Source organism: Scheffersomyces coipomensis (assembly GCF_036884675.1).
Source record: "Scheffersomyces coipomensis strain NRRL Y-17651 chromosome Unknown DFJ63scaffold_9, whole genome shotgun sequence".
In the NCBI taxonomy this organism is placed as follows: domain Eukaryota; kingdom Fungi; phylum Ascomycota; class Pichiomycetes; order Serinales; family Debaryomycetaceae; genus Scheffersomyces; species Scheffersomyces coipomensis.
The window spans coordinates 506218-523231 of record NW_027042900.1 but is presented as its reverse complement, the minus strand read 5'-3'; the positions used below and the strand labels follow the sequence as shown (position 1 = coordinate 523231).

The 17014-nt window shown below is 32.7% G+C and overlaps 5 protein-coding genes across 5 annotated transcripts; 2 read left to right on the top strand and 3 right to left on the bottom strand. All coding sequences in view use genetic code 12, as the record gives it.

The window, feature by feature from the left end:
* Positions 1-23: 23 nt before the first annotated feature.
* On the top strand, positions 24-3293 carry SGD1 (Sgd1p; the record flags this gene model as incomplete). The annotated part of the gene is made up of 3 exons (XM_064905375.1): positions 24-739; positions 919-922; positions 1065-3293. 3 exons carry the CDS (start codon positions 24-26, stop codon positions 3291-3293), a joined length of 2949 nt encoding a protein of 982 aa, XP_064759506.1.
* A 54-nt stretch (positions 3294-3347) lies between these two features.
* DFJ63DRAFT_315999 (uncharacterized protein) lies at positions 3348-5069 on the bottom strand (the record flags this gene model as incomplete). Its single annotated transcript, XM_064906657.1, has 1 exon — positions 3348-5069. The coding sequence occupies one exon, from the start codon at positions 5067-5069 to the stop codon at positions 3348-3350; it is 1722 nt and encodes a 573-aa protein (XP_064759505.1).
* Positions 5070-5212: 143 nt separating this feature from the next.
* Positions 5213-8902, bottom strand: SMC1 (cohesin subunit; the record flags this gene model as incomplete). The annotated part of the gene is made up of 1 exon (XM_064904582.1): positions 5213-8902. The coding sequence occupies one exon, from the start codon at positions 8900-8902 to the stop codon at positions 5213-5215; it is 3690 nt and encodes a 1229-aa protein (XP_064759504.1).
* A 369-nt stretch (positions 8903-9271) lies between these two features.
* DFJ63DRAFT_262620 (uncharacterized protein) lies at positions 9272-11709 on the top strand. The gene has a single exon (XM_064904561.1). The coding sequence runs from the start codon at positions 9489-9491 to the stop codon at positions 11676-11678; it is 2190 nt and encodes a 729-aa protein (XP_064759503.1). The 5' UTR covers positions 9272-9488; the 3' UTR covers positions 11679-11709.
* Positions 11710-11723: 14 nt separating this feature from the next.
* Positions 11724-16651, bottom strand: DFJ63DRAFT_332297 (uncharacterized protein; the record flags this gene model as incomplete). Its single annotated transcript, XM_064907668.1, has 1 exon — positions 11724-16651. The coding sequence occupies one exon, from the start codon at positions 16649-16651 to the stop codon at positions 11741-11743; it is 4911 nt and encodes a 1636-aa protein (XP_064759502.1). The 3' UTR covers positions 11724-11740.
* Positions 16652-17014: the final 363 nt, after the last annotated feature.

The following is a 17014-nucleotide window of genomic DNA, read 5'->3' as shown; positions in this document are numbered from 1 at the left end:
TCATAGCATAAAGGTCATTAAACATGGCTAAGAGACGTAGAAATGATGATGATGACGAGGGAGAGGAAAGACATAATATACGACTCCCTGGTCTGCTTTTAGAACAAATCAAAACTAAAGAAGATAAGGGTGATTATGAAGAAGATAATTCAAGATATACCAAGTTTGATCATAGTAAGAAGAAAAGTAAAGGAGGTCCTAAATTAACCAGAAAGGAACAACGTAAACAGGATAGAAAAGATAAAAAGCAAGAAAAATCAGTTAAAAAGTCTAAGGGTAAAAATCCAACTGCTCAAAAAGTGAATAAAAGTAATAGACATGAGCAAGAGGTTAAAGATCCATTAGCAGCTTTGAAAGCATTAAAGGAAGCTAAAAGGTCTAAATCTAATGATCCTTTGAGTGAATTGAAGAGATTGAAAGAATTGAAAAATGGAAGTTCAAAGAAGTCCGACGTTAGAGTTGTGAAAGAGGATGATTTAGATGATGATGATTTATCTGATTTCGATGACTTTGAAGACGATGAAGAGGAACAAGATGATGAACAAGACCCAATTGCATTACTCAAAGCATTAAAGGAAAAGAAAGGTAAATCTACAACAAATGCATCTGATATAAAAATAGTAAAAGAAGATGACTTAAATGACGATGAATTAAGTGATGACTTTGATGAAGATGAAGATATTTCAGATGATCTCAATGAAGAAGATCTAGAAGATGAGGATGACGATGATGAAGAACTGTATCCTAACGATCCCTTAGCAACATTAGCAGCCTTAAAAGCCAAAAAGAACGGGAAAGCTAACCAATCTGAAATAAGAGTCGTGAAGGAAGATGACTTAGATGATGATGAAATGTCCGAATTTGATATTGATGATGATGACGAGGAACAAGAAGAAGATGAAGACGACGAAGACCAAGAACTGTACCCTAGTGATCCTTTAGCAGCATTAGCAGCCTTAAAAGCAAAGAAGAATGGAAAAAATAAAGCAACTGAGATTAGAGTTGTCAAAGAAGATGACTTAGATGATGATGAAATGTCAGATTTTGATATTGATGACGATGAGGAAGAAGAAGAAGAAGAAGAAGAAGAAGAAGAAGAAGAAGATCAAGATGAACTTGATTTTGATGATGAAAATATAGAAGAGAATGATGACGAAGATATCAATGAAGACGAAGAAGATATAGAATACGAACAGGATCCGTTGGCAAAATTAAAAGCATTAAAAGAAGCTAAGAAATCCAAGAAAAGCAAAAAGAAGAGTGAACAAGAGGAAGACTTTGCTACCCCATATGATGACGATATCATAGACAGAGATGATAATGACATGAGCTACTATGCAAAGAAATTAGGATTAAAGCAAGGTAAGAAGTCAAAATTAAGTAAAACAGATGACGGTGATGAAATAGGAGGATTATTAGATGGTCTTGATTTTGATTTTTCCAACAGTGAAAAAGAAGATGACTCTGAAGAATTCGACGATTCAGATGAAGATGATGATGATGAATCTGAAGTTGAGAGAGAAAATCCATACGTTGCTGTGGATAAGAACAGCATCGAAGACGATAACGAAGACGATATCGAAGGAGATGCCCCCACAACAAAATATATCCCTCCCGCATTGCGTAGAAGAATGGCTGCTGAAGCTAGTGGTGTTTCAGAAGAAGTTCTTAACCTTAGAAAAGCTATTAAAGGTCCATTGAATAGATTATCAGAAGCTAACGTTGGAACAATTGTGAATGATATTAACGGTTTATATTTATCCAATCCTAGACATACAGTTAATGAAGAATTAACAACCATTATTTTGGATAATATCATTCAACAAGGAAGATTATTAGAAAATTTTGTTTATTTACACGCCGTGATGGTAGTTGCCATTTATAGAATTCAAGGAGTGGAATTTGGTGCATACTTTGTTCAAGTATTAGTTGAGAAATTTGAACAATTTTCTAAGGAGGCCGATAAAGATAAACAAGCTTCCAATATAATTTCATTATTATCCTCAGTTTATCTCTTTCAATTAGTTTCTTCCAAATTATTATATGATATTATCAAGGTATTGATAAATAATCTTGATGAACAAAATGCTGAATTATTATTACGATTAATCAGAACATCAGGTAATCAAATGAGATCAGATGACCCAAGTGCTTTAAAAGAAATCATTTTGATGATCAATGCAAAAGTTAAAGAATTGCCAAAGGGTGACGTATCCACCAGAATGGAATTCTTAATTGATACCATAAGTTCATTAAAACAAAACAAATTAAAAATAGCCAATGAAGCCAATGTTCAATTAAGTATAAGATTAAAGAAATTCTTAGGTGGTATCAATAATAATAAATTCAGTGATCCAATTAGAGTGTCTCTTGATGATGTTCATAATATTGAAACTAAAGGTAAATGGTGGTTAGTCGGTTCTGCCTGGAAGGGTGAAGATGATACTGAAAAGGAAAAGAATGTCGATGAAGCTGTATTAAATGATATTTTGGATAATGCCGAACCTAATTGGATGGAACTTGCTCGTTCACAAAGAATGAATACTGATATAAGAAGAGCAATTTTTATCTCAATTATGTCTGCTAATGATTATGTTGATGCATTAACAAAATTAGACAAGTTAGCTTTAAAACGTTCCCAAGAGAGAGAAATTCCTCGTGTATTGATTCATTGTACAGGTGTTGAACCTGCCTGGAATCCATACTATGGTATTTTAGCTAAGAAATTATGTGATAGTCATAATTATAGAAAGACTTTCCAATTCATGCTTTGGGATTTAGTTAAAGAGTTCGAAGGATCAAATGGTGATGACGAGGAAGACTTCCTTGGATTTGACTATGACGGAGATGATAGTGATGTCAAACTTAAAAGAGTTTTGAACTTAGGTAGATTCTTTGGTTATTTGATAGCTGAGGAAGCTATTCCTATCCATTTGTTAAGAACCATTAACTTCTTGACAGCATCAAGTGATACAGTCTTATTTATGGAAGTATGCTTTGTAACATTCTTGGATAATGTTGGAAAGAAATCACAAATTAATGCTGTTGGTGGTGGTTTAAGTAAGAAGTCAGGAAATAATTCAGAACAAAAATTTGATGATAGAAAGTTGATTGAAATAGTCATTAAGGCCCGAGAACAAATTACACTTTTAAGAGGGATTCAATATTTCTTACAAGAAAAAGTTAAAAACAGTACTATAATATCAGGTAAAAAGCAACAACGTAGGGTTACATGGGGTATCAATGCATTAAGTGATATCGTAGAAGAATTTGCATCTTCAAAAGATGATTAAATTCCTGTAAATAAAATATATTACTATATACAAAATTTTATACATATATGTACATTAATTTTCACACAACTCCAAAACTGCTATTGATTCTACATGTTTGGTTTGCGGAAAGAAGTCAAAACCGGCAACTTCTCTTATTTTATACTTTATAGGTGAAGCCTTTTGATATTCTTCGAACATTGCCAAATCTCTAGCTTGTGTAATCACATTACAACTAACATAGAAAATCAAGCGAGGTTTGAATGCCAATAATTGTCTCATGAACAGTTCATTGGCACCTTTCCTTGAAGGATCCATAATGACAATAGAATCCGAACCTTGCATTTCAGCTTGTACGAAATGCTCATTTTCAAACATAGTTTCTGAAGATCCCAGAATGAATTGAATTCTTTCAGGAACTGCAATTCCATTCAACTTGGCATTATGAGTTGCATACTCGATTGATTTTGCTGATACCTCTATTCCAAAGATTTTTCCATCTTCTTTGATAGCATTCGATAAACCTATACCGAAGAAACCGACACCACAATAAGTATCGATTAAGTATTTAAAAGAATAATTACTTAATTCGATGTGATATCTCATAAAATCTAAAACATTTGGAAGTATATCAACATTTACTTGAAAAAAGCTTGAAGTATTAAATTGATAAACAAAATCTTCAACCTTTTCTGTAACCACTTTTGCACTATCAGTGAGACAAACCCTGTGGAAATCACCAGTATCATTATTTATTCTAACACTGTCTCTCAACAATAAAGTTCTTTGTCTACCTTTATCACCAGCTTTAGCATATTTAAGTTCATTGAAAATCTTTTCTCTCTGTTCTTTAAGTCTTGAATTTATCGTTGGTGAAGCAATTGGACACAGATCAATATCCAAAATACCTTGGGATGCATCAACATGGTTCAATCCAATATTAAGAGTTTGATCTTTATCTTGTCTGGGTATTTTATAATGGGGTGTTAGTTTTGATCTATAACTGTACTGTATTGGAGACCCATTTACCATGCCAAATCTCTCATCATCAATAGCTTCTCCTAATTGGGGATAAAAATATTTGTAGGCCTTTCTGATACTGTTTTGCTTGAAGTTTAACTGATCTTCGTAGTTTAACATTTGAAGTTGACACCCAGAACAATTATTAAAATTGGAACATAATATTAAGTTATCCCTTCTTGAGTTCTTGGATTTCAATACTTCTAGTAATACTCCTTCTGAATAATATCTATGATGCATATTTAACCTGACTTTTACTCTGTCTCCAGGTAATGTTTTTGGAACTTTAACAAGGGTAAACTTGTTATATATTTCTTCTTCTTGATCTATGAATGGAGCAGCATATAGAGATTTAGGTATAAGTCCTAATCCCTCACCCTCGTTAGTTTGATATATAATATCCATGCTTTCAATAATGGTTGTAGGCCTTGATCTGGAGAATAAATATTCATTGATTAATGAAGTTGGATTCACAACATCTTCCACTCCAACTGTAAGACCATTTTTTTCACTGTAATACTTCAAGGCACTCCTTATTTCAAGTAATAATACACTTTCAGTACTGGTATGATCGATAGTATCTTTCTTCTTCTTCTTGTTCACTTTCAGTAATATCTTGGAGACATGCTTTTCACGATTTCTAGCTAGAGCAACTTCTAATTGACTGTCACTTACTTTTCGTACCTTTGACGGTATATGAACGCCTCTCCTTAACAAAGGACATCCTCGAATAGCAATAGTATGTACAAGTTTGGTGACTGACAACTGTCGTATCATTGGTTATTAATTCTATTTACACATCAGATCTTCTAGCAAAAGTGGATATTTTTTTATTTTTTGTGATGCGCCAAATTTACAATTTCAATTTTTCAGTTTGCATCCATAAATTTTTACATTCAAAATCATATACAAAATAAAGCCTAACTTACTGGAACACTTTCTGAATACTCTGATAAGTCTAAGGTAACAGTCTTAGAACTGTTTAATCTTTGTTCTCTATATATACCCACCAAAGCATCAGATCTTTCAAATAAGGAATTCTTCAACGAAATAACAATAAATTGGAAGTTTGGACCAGCATATTTCCTTATATAATTAGCAATCTTGCTGACGTTGGAATTGTCAAGAGCAGCATCAATTTCGTCAAGGACAAAGAATGGAGAAGGTTGGTATGAATGAATGGCAAACAACAAAGCAAGAGCAGCCATGGTCTTTTCACCACCTGATAAAAATTCCATATCTCTGAATCTCTTCATTGGAGGCATAGCATGATATTTAATACCCGAATTATAAGGTTCTTCTTCATCTTCTAAAGTCAAATATGCTGAACCACCAACTGGAGATGTACGTGATTTAGTAAGCTCTTTATAAATACCATCAATTTCTCCTGATATATGATTGAATGCATTGGTGAAAACATCATATCTTTTATTTCTGACTTCTTGGAATTTCTCAAACACTTTATTTTCTTTCTGTCTAGCAATAGTATAATCTTTATCATAAGTTCTAAGCTTCAATTCTATTTCTTTCAATCTCTCCACGGCTTTTAAATTAGGGGAAAGCTTTTCAAGTTGTTCAATAGTATTTTGAAGTTCTACTTCCAATTCAGCCTCGATTTTCGAACTGAATGCTTCTTTATATTTTGGTTTCAAAAGTGAATAATCAATCTCAATATCATATACTTCCTTCACAAAGCTTTCAATAGTTTCACCCATTGGTATTGATTCTAATAAACCATCCTTCAAAGGAATGTTAATACTTTCAATCTTACAGTTCTTAAGAATATTGGATCTTTCAGTATCTATCTTCAATAATTGTTCTTCTAAATCTGCAATTGATTTATTAATACTATTGATTTGACTTTCGAAATCACTTATGGTAGTTTCCAAAGATCTTGAATATTTTGACAGAGATTGAACAGTATTGAAATATACTTCATTTTCGGATTTTAAAACTTCAAGTTCAGCTTCAAGTTTATCAACTTTGTCTTCAAGTTCATTCTTATCGCTTATAATTTGTTCCAATCTATCATCAGAAGTTGATAGTTGGTCTTGTAACAGTTTGATTCTACTTTCAGTTTGTTTAACTCTTTCATTTTCAAAGTTTAATTTGTTCGTCAAGGTTGTTATGGATTGAGTAAATTGAGCTCTTTCCTTGGCTCTAATTCTTAATGTTGAACCATGTAAATTTTCATAATCTTCAATACCATTCTTGAATCCATATCTTTGACAGAAATCAGCATAAATTTCATTTTGTAAAGATCTCATTTCCAATTGAATATTCTTTATTTCAGTATCCGTTTCTTCAATTTGATTTTGTTTGAAATTAATAGTTGAATCAAAACTTTCACATTGTTTCTTTTGAAATTCTATATCGGATTCTCTATCTTTTATCATTCTTTCGACATTTAATTTTTGATTTCTTAACACTGGCATCTTATCATCCAAATGACTGATTTCTTCTGCCAAAAGATTGATTTCTAAATCTTTAGGTGAACTATCATGTAATTTGGTTAATTTATCCACCAAATCTTCCTTTAATAATGTCAAACTATTAAATTCATTCTTATCCCATGAAAGACTGGCTTGAGATTTCTTTTGTTGTTGACCACCAGTCATCAAACCCGATTTGTGAATAACTGATCCATCCAACGTAACTATCTTATTATCAAATGATCGAGATGAAGACCATCTTAAATTACGGGCGTTACTTATAGTATCAACAACAATAGCATCACCCATAACATAATTTATAGCTTGTTCCAACAGTTTATCATCATATTCAACAATATCAATTGCAGGTTGAGCATTTTGATTAATACTTCTTAAATAATTCAAATTAATCGTATCATTCATAATAGAATCTAAAGGAATAAAACTAATAACTCCTAATCTTCTTTCCTTTAATATTTCAATACATTTATAAGCAACCGCTTGCGTTTCAACCACCACACTATCGAAATTTCGGCCAAGAACAGTCAGTAAGGCTAATTCATATCGGTGTTGAGAAGGATGGACTAATTCATATAAAATACCCTTGATGGCACCTTGAGGAAATAATCTCTTTAGGGTTGAAACATTTTCTCTTAATTTCTTTTGTTTATTTGATTCTCTTTGTTGAGATGATAATTCATCTAATTTTAATAATACATCTCTTAATTGAGTATTCAATTGTAATTCTTCATATTTATATTCATCTTTAGCTTGGATGAGCTTAGTTCTAGCATCTGACTTTTCTTGTTTGAGAGCTAAGGTTTCATTAATTTCTTGATTTATATCAGCAAGTCTTGATCTTAATTCGGTATTGATACTAGATTCTAATTCCGCAATTCTACTAATGGAATTTGACTTTTGACTCCCTAAATTGGCAATAGTGGCTAAATATGATTCTTTATCATTTAATAAAAGAGAGATTTCTTCTTCTAATCTTGACCCATCTTTAGCAAGAAAATCAGTTCTTAAAGTTTCGTATTCTTTTTGACCATCAGCCGATACAGATGATTGAACGGATGCTAAAATCTTATCTTGGAATTCATTAAAGAGTCGTTTAGCTTCTCTAAGTTGTCTTTCATTAGAACTTACTTGATGTTTTTGACGTTTCAAATCGATTTGTAAATCGGTAATTTTAGACTTTAATGCATTAATTTTGATGGTAGATGATCTTTTACCGGCTTCAATAGGGATTAAATCACGTTTGGTTTTATCTAAGTCGGTAGTTAATTTATCTATCTTTTTAATATGAGACTTTTGTTCCAAAACTTGTTTAGAATGATCAGCAGCAGCTTTAGAAAATAATTTTTGTTCTGAACTTAATCTTTTTTTTAATTGTTGTAATTCTTGACTCTTGGTTTCAATATCTTCTAACATTTGAAAATGTTTCTTTTCATTATGATATATCTTGTATAAATTTATTTTCTTTATAGTTTCAGTCTTTTTAATTAATTTCTCTTCAAATTCTTCTTGTTCAGCCAATTGAACTTTATATTGTTTTGATTCTGAATTTAAATTTCTCTTTCTTGAAAACACGGAATTAGAAAATTCATGAGCCTTTTCATGTTCATCTTTTAATTCTTCATATTCTTTAACGAAATCGATTGAACCACTAATGGTTTCAATTAATTTAGTTAAATCTTTGGCGGATTGAGATGCAATTTGTTCTACATCACCTTGGAATACTAAGAAATTTCTAGCTTTGATTAAGATATTTTCAGCTCTTAATACCATAGAATAGTTTAAAGCAGTTACTGATTGATCATTGATTCTATAATCACTATTCCCATTGGAAGATATAGTACGTTTTAATTTTATGATTTCACCATCATCTTTTTCATATACTGCCATAACATAAGCTCGGATAGGATCTTCTTCCAAATCAGTTACAGAAGTATCTGAAGTGATCTTTCTACCTCTATAAATCAATTCTTTCAAGTTTTGAGATCTTAATTGAGATGATTTGACTCCTAATACGAATGAAATAGCATCCATCATATTTGATTTACCTGCTCCATTAGGACCAATGATGGAAGTAAAATAGGAGGATCCAAATCCTATTTTGGCAGTTCCTTTATAGGATTTGAAGTTGTGTAGTTCCAAACCAACGAGTCGTCCCATGATTGAACCTTGTCCTATATGAATGAATGAATGAATGATCTTCGTGTTGATTAGATCTAGATAGATAGTTATTATATTTACAGTCAGACGCGTTCTTTCAATTTGTAAACAAAAAAAAAGAAAATGTCGTGATAATTTTATGTCGTTTGACATTCTTCCGACATCCTTCTTTGATAGGTGTCAAAAACGAACCTGTCATATAAGGATCCCTTTCATACCGGGAATGAATCATCCTGAGTATGGAGGGGTATACTTTAAAGTAAATAATAAACCCGTCAAAAAGTCTAAAATTAGAGATATACTATAGTACCTCGATCTAATATGGAATTACATCATATATCATCATTTGAATATGATTGTAATCATTGTATAATACTATATAGGGTAAGTACTAATAGTAATAGTAAAATTAATTAGTGTGCGATTGTCACCATTATCTCTGTCTCCAAAAATAGTAAAGAGCCACACGGAGACTGGAACATTTTAGATATCGCTTACAACTTCAACTTCAATTTCAAATCCCTATACCACCTTTTATTTCTACTCCTCTTCTTCTTTATAACACCACCACCACCACATCTACACCATGAGTTACTATTCAGAAAAGGATCCATTGTTAGGTCGTAAACGTTCATTACCTCATGAATCAGAGATTTCAACCATCACTTGCCCTTCATTTACGTCATTATTAACAAAACCATTCCAATGTTTACCTCAATTAACCAAACAATTGAAAGAAACTTATATGACAGACGATGAAGATATCGATTATTCTGATGATGATGATGAATTACCTGATTTACCTTATGTTGTTAAACCAATCACTTTAAGTGTTTCTGCCTTAAGTCAAGCCGATAAATTGACCGAGTTAAGAAAACTTATGAAACATCATAACATCGGAGTCTATATTATCCCATCAGAAGATGAACATCAATCGGAATATACTGCTTTAACTGATAAAGGAAGAGAATTCATCTCTGGTTTTACTGGAAGTGCAGGTATTGCCGTTGTAACTCTTGATGATGGTGAGAAATTAACGGGGGAAGCAGCCTTATCAACAGATGGAAGATACTTTTTACAAGCTGAAAAACAATTAGATCCTAAACATTGGAAATTATTAAAACAAGGTTTACCATCAAATCCAACTTGGAATAAATTCGCTATTGAAAAAGCTATTCATAATGATTTTAGTAATGTTATTTCTTGTGATCCAAAATTAATTAATTTAACTATCGGAGAATATTTTAATAGAGTAAGATTATTAAATTATAGAAGTAAATTTGAATTCAAACCTTTATATGAAGTAAACTTGATTGATCAAGTTTGGGGTTCAGAAAAACCTCCAAGATCTTTAGATCCAATTTATCATTTACCTTTGAAATTCTCCGGTAAACATACCAATGATAAAATAGCTGATATCAGAGAATTATTAAAATCTCCTAAATATAACAGTACTCATTTGATAGTTACTGCTCTTGATGAAATCGCTTGGTTATTCAATTTAAGATCTGATACTGATATTCCATTCAATCCAACTTTCTTTTCTAATGCCATTATCACTTTAGATTCAGTTATTTTATATGTTAATAAAGTTAAGATTGATAATGGAACTCCAGAACTTCATGCTTATTTGGATTCTATTACCGGTTTGGAAATCAAACAATATGAATCATTTTACGCTGATTTATCAGAATTGAAAGTTACAGTTGATAATTCAGAACTTGCTATTGTTTTACCTACCAAAGAAGCAACTACTTTTGCGTTATTTGATTCTTTACCAATATCAGTTGCTAAAAGATCAGTCATTCATGAATCGATTGTCTCCAATATGAAAATCTTCAAGAACTCAACTGAATTATTCAATGCCAAAATCGCTCAATATAAAGATTCCTTAGCTTTCATCTTATTTTCATCATGGTTAAATCATCAATTAGTCAAGAAAAGAAAAGTGATTTCCGAATATGATGCCGCCTGTAAAATATATTCCATCAGAGAAAAATTACCTAATTTTAAAGGGTTATCATATGAAACGATTTCTTCCACTGGACCTAATGCTGCCATCATTCATTATGCTCCTACCAAAGATGATAATGCAATCATCGATCCTAAGAAGATTTACCTTATTGATTCGGGAGCTCATTATTTAGAAGGTACTACTGATATAACCAGAACTTATAAATTCGGATATGATGGTTTAAATGATAGATATAAAAAGTTCTATACCTTAGTGTTAAAGGGACATTTAGCCGTTGCTATGGCTAAATTTCCTCCCAATTCAAAAAATACAGGGGCTATCCTCGATGGGTATGCCAGACAACCATTATGGAATGAAGGATTAGATTTTAATCATGGTACAGGTCATGGGGTAGGAAGTTTTGGTAATGTTCATGAAGGTCCCTTATCGATACTGACCACTACCGGAGGTCCAAGCCAAATTGATGTTTATAAACCAGGAGGTATTTTAACTGATGAACCAGGTTATTATGTTGATGGAGAAGTTGGATTCAGAATTGAAAGTGAACTTGAAATAGTTGAATGTGGAGAAGCAGTGGGTAAAACTAGAAGTGGAGATAACTTTTTAGGATTTGGATATTTGACTAAAGTACCATTCTGTCGGAAATTAATAGACACAAGTATATTATCTCCAGTTGAAATTAATTGGATAAATGAATATCATAAGAGTGTTAAAGAAGATTTCGGTGAGAAGTTGTTAGAGATGGGGGATAAAAGAGCTTATAATTGGTTGACTAAAGAAGTTGAACCATTACTGATTTAGATATATATATACTTATAATAATATTAAAAATTGTATATTAAATCTATTAATTAACAATTAATTTATGTAGATGGAGAAAATAATCTTGGAAAACCAAGACTTTTAGCCTTAGTTTTATCTACTTTAGCACTAGGTTTTTGAAAACTACCAGGTCTTCTTAAACCTGCACTAACCCCACTTGAAGAAGCTGTAATTCCAGTATGAATCTTATTCGAAATAAATGGTGATGATGTAGGTAATGATAATGTTGAATATTCCAATTTGACAGCTGGTTGATCCGATTTCCCAGTGGTGATATCAGATGATTTTTTATACAGTGGCATACGTAAAGAATTCACCGATCCCCATAATTGTGATGTGGAACCAGTGGTTAATGAAGTTCTCATTTGATCTAAATTAGAGGCAATCTTAGAAAATGAATCACGTTCAGTAATTAAATTATCCGTATCCAAAGTAACTTTGGCTCTTTTTGGATCTGAACCTAACCCAACATCACTCTTCCTCTTCTCTTGTAAATTCAAATTCTTAAATCCCAGTAATGAATCATAACTAAGTGGACCGCTGCTATCTCTAATATTTGTAGAAATTCTATTAAGAATACTCGAACTTGGAGTAGTTGGCATCTTTAAAGCAGCCCCTAAATCAGTATTGGAAAACCTCGATGGTAAAGTAGAAGGTGAAGCTTGTAAACTTGGAGATCTACTGAATTGAAAACTAGCACTGATACCTTTTGAAAGACTGTTTAAACGATCATTCAACCCTAATGAATTGGCTGATTCCATTAATGAAGTAAGAATCGATCCAACCGCAGATTCAACTTGTTTATAAGTGACATTTTGATTTCTATCAGCATACATTGCTGCTATGGTAGCAGTGGCAGCAGCTGTGGCAGCAAGAGAAGCTTGAGGATTTTCTTGTTGTGTTGCACTTGAAACAATATTGAAAATATCAGTAACTGGTTTATAAAGTTCGATATCTTGAGCTAATTTGGTGATGGTTTCCTTTCCTTTGGCATATAATTTATCTTGAGTTGGACTGGTAGGAGGTTTATCACCTTCTTTCTTCTCTTCCTTGGCAATTCTTCTATCTCTTCTTCTATTAAATTCTTGATCTGCCCAAGCTTTCTTCTCAGGACTCTCTTGTTCACCAAACATTACAGCAGCACGTTTCAAAACTCTAGATCTTAAATCATTATCTTTATTCCTATCTGAATTTTCTTCTCTCCATCTCTTTTTCCGTTCTCTATTTTCCAACCTTATCTTTTCTTTATATTCAGGTGAATCAATAGCAGGCTTATCCGAATTCAATGAACGTCTACCAGAGATATTCGATGAAAAATTGGAAATGGCCGCAACTACGGATTTACCAATACTTGAAATGAATTCATTTCTAATATTGGGAGCTCTATCGGCTGAAAATGCATTAACTGAAGTGGGTTTTGACAAACTGGGATCAATCTTTGAAGTTGTATCAAATTGATTCAAGACTTTATCAAGTAAAGTTGCTGCTAATGAATTACTTGAAGCTTCAGGAGCATGGGTTTCACTTTGATCATAAAGATACTTTTTCGCTAATAATAATGAATTTATAATGGTATCTTTTTCCGGTTTATCGGCATAACTTGAAATGATTTCATTGGCATTTAACGAATTATTAGTCGATGAAGATGATTGTAATCCTGTAGTGAAGGAATTGGTCATTTGTCTAATGATATTTAATAAATTTTCATTTGATCCTGATCCATTATTGATTCGGGAAGTTATCGAACTTAAAGCTTGAGAAATTTGGGAATTTAAAGCTCCATAATCATAAAGTGATCCTTTATTACTATCTGAAGAACCGATATTAGCAAAGTTAGATGCTCCTGTTGCCATGGCTGATCTATGCAATGCAAGAGTTTCGGCAATGGATAAACTTTTCTTCTTAGCTTGTTCTGAAGAACTACCTGTTCTTTTACCATCAAGATCTATATCAGTTGATCTGTTTAAAGTTTCAAGGAATCTAGCCGTGGAAGAAGCTTGAGGAGCAACTGGTGGTTCTACAACTGGTTCCGGTTCAACTTGTGTAGTAGTAGTCTCAGCTGCAACTTTAGTACTAATAACCCCGTCATCTGTCTCCAAATCAGTTAATAATTCTTGAGGATTTTCCATTGCCATTTTGAAAGCATTTTGTAAAATATCATTCATTTGAAGTTGTTCCAAATCACCTTCTTTCTCCTTAGGAGGTGGGATTGAAAATGATGGTCGGGTCATAACATTATTTCTTACTATTTCACTAGTTTGAACTTTCCTGATATCTTCCTTATGAGCTTCTTGTTGGAAATGAGCAAACACATTATCATCAATTTGAGGTAAGGCCGATACGGCAGTTGATGGTTTTTTGGATGCATCATTCTCTGATAAATGAAATTGAACTTGATTAGTGATTTCAGCGGCTAATTCTTGAAGAATATCTTCAGAAATAGGTAATTTATCATGATCGACAATAGTTGAATCATCTTGATTTGCCATTTGATTCACCAAGGATTGAACTAAACTAGATACATCAACTGGGATATCACTTCTTTTAGATTGTGATTGACTATTTGAACGGCCTCTTGATTGGGAACTTGAACCTTGTTTTGATGAAACAGTTTCAACTCCAGAAATAGCTTGTTGGAATGAAGCAGCAATGATCGAACTTAATTCATCTTCATTAACAGCTCTATCCATGTCGTGATCAGGTGGAGCAGTAGGTGCAGACGGAGCATTTTGATTGATATATCTAAATGCGGCACCAATAGCATTTTCTAATTCTGCATCATCATCTTTCTTTTCTTCAGGTTTGGATTTTTCAGGGATGATTTGATTTGGAATAAGATTTTTAAATGCATTACCAATAGCTTCATCCAAATTTAAATCATCATCAAAATCGTCGTCTGGTTGATGTTTTTCATTAACTGGTTGTTTATCATGATTTGGAACCGGCCCAATATGATGTTTTACTTCTGGTTCAGTTTTATGGGTTGTATCTTCTTGATATAAAATGGTATTGAAGGCACTTCCAATAGCATTTTCTAAATCTTTATCATCCGCTGCTTCTTCAGTTGAATCGGGTAAAGGATGACTTGATTCAAATTCATTAGAATGCTTGGCTTCTTCTTGAGGTTGAGTTTCATTATTATTGGCTTCGTTACCAAATGCATTCTTAAATGCATTTCCTATAGCTTCATCTAAATTCAACTCATCCTCATCATCATGAGTCTCATGAGGAGGTTCTTGAGAAGTTTCAGCAACTTGTGAATCTGAATTAGTGTGCTCCCCTTGAATGGCATTTTCGAAAGCTTTACCAATAGCATCATCAAGAATTTCATCTTCAGATTTTTGAGATGGAGCTTCAATAGTAGTAGTTTGATCCTTGATGGCATTTTCAAAAGCAGCACCAATGGCATCATCCAAATTTAAATCATTATCATTATCTTTTGTAGGTTGAGGTTCTGTTGGTGGTTCTGTTTCAATGGGTTTGCTTTGACCCATGACACTTTCAAATGCCAGTCCAATGGCATTATCTAAATCAACATCATTAGTTTGATCAGCCACAGTCTCATCTTTCTTGACTTCTGAAGACTCTTTATGAGATTCATCTTGAATAGCTGATTCGAATGCCTTCCCGATGGCATCATCTAGATTAATATCTTCGTCTGTATCCTTATGGGCTTGTTCTACTTCGGGTGAAGTTTTAGTGGTTTCCTCTTGTTGATGCTCTGCAACGGCATCTTCAAATGCCTTACCTATTGCGTCATCTAAACTGACATCGTTATGATCTTCTTTAGTTTCTTGTTGTTGATCTTGATGTTCACCAAGAGCATTTTCGAAAGCTTTACCAATAGCATCGTCTAAATTCGACTCCTCATCATTAGCTTCAACTTCATTAGTGTGTTTAGATTCCTTTGTTGAATCTTCAACGGGATGATATTCTTCAGTTCGTGGTTCTCCAATAGCATTTTCAAAGGCTTTACCGATAGCGTCATTCAAGTTCAACTCATCTTCATTAGCATGAGTTTCGTTGATGGGTCTCGATTCCTTTGTTTCTTCGATAGGATGATGGTCTTCAGATGGTTGTTCACCAATGGCGTTTTCAAAAGCCTTACCAATAGCATCCTCTAAGTTTAACTCTTCCTCATGATTCTCCTTTGAAGTATCTTTAATAGGTTCTTCATTCTGATGATGTTCACCAATAGCATTCTCAAACGCTTTCCCAATGGCGTCATCTAAACTCAAATCATCAACATTTGAATCTTTATTATCACCGTCATTAGTCGGTGCGGATGATTCTTCAATGGATTGTGATTGCTCGTCAGTCTGATGTTCACCCATGGCATTTTCAAATGCTTTATCAATAGCATCGTCTAGACTTAACTGTTCATGATTGTTATCAACATTATCCGACCCCATACTTTGATGTGGTTGTTGTTGTTGTTGTTGTTGTTGTGATTCCGTTGATACTTCTTGTTGTTGTTCTTGTTCTTGTTGATGTTGTTCAATGGCATTATCAAATGCTTTACCTATCACATCATCGAAATTGAATTCTTCCTCTTCACCTTGTTCAACTTGATGTGATGATTGGTGCCGTATCTCCTGATTATCATTATTAGTGGTATTATTATTATTATTATCATTAGTATTAATGTCATTAAAGGTTGTCATATCAAATTGTCCAAAGGCATTATTAATAGCATTTTCCAAATCATCCCCATCCCCATCATCATCATCTCGTTGTTGTTGTTGTTGTTGTTGCGATTCAAGGTTTGGCTGCAATTCCTCATTATTATGATTTATGATTGTTGTGATTTCATTATCATTGTTATTACTATTAGTTATGGTATCATCTATCACAGTTTGAACTTGTTGTTGTTGTTGTTGTTGTTGTTGTATATCATCATGATCATCGTTATCATCATCGTTATCATCATGACTGATGGATGCAAAAGTCATTGTCTTAAAGTGGTAATTAATGATTTTGCAATTAAACGATGAAATTAGGTTGTGACTGCTTTTTATAAAGTGACTGCTTTTTTTTTATTTTATTTGTATGAGATGTGATGATACCCTGGTTTGGCGCGACATTTTATAATTTTTTAATTTTTTAATTTTTAATTTCTGATGCGACAATGTCGTGGAGTGTATGCTACCAATTTTTAATTTATACTGCAAAATCATATATATATATAGATACGGATTGTTTATTATAAAGATATATAATACAAATAAATAATAGTATGAGCGAGTAACTGGAATGACAAGTAATGAATCAATCTAATCAAATCTAATCAAATCAAATGATCAATCTCTTCGAGA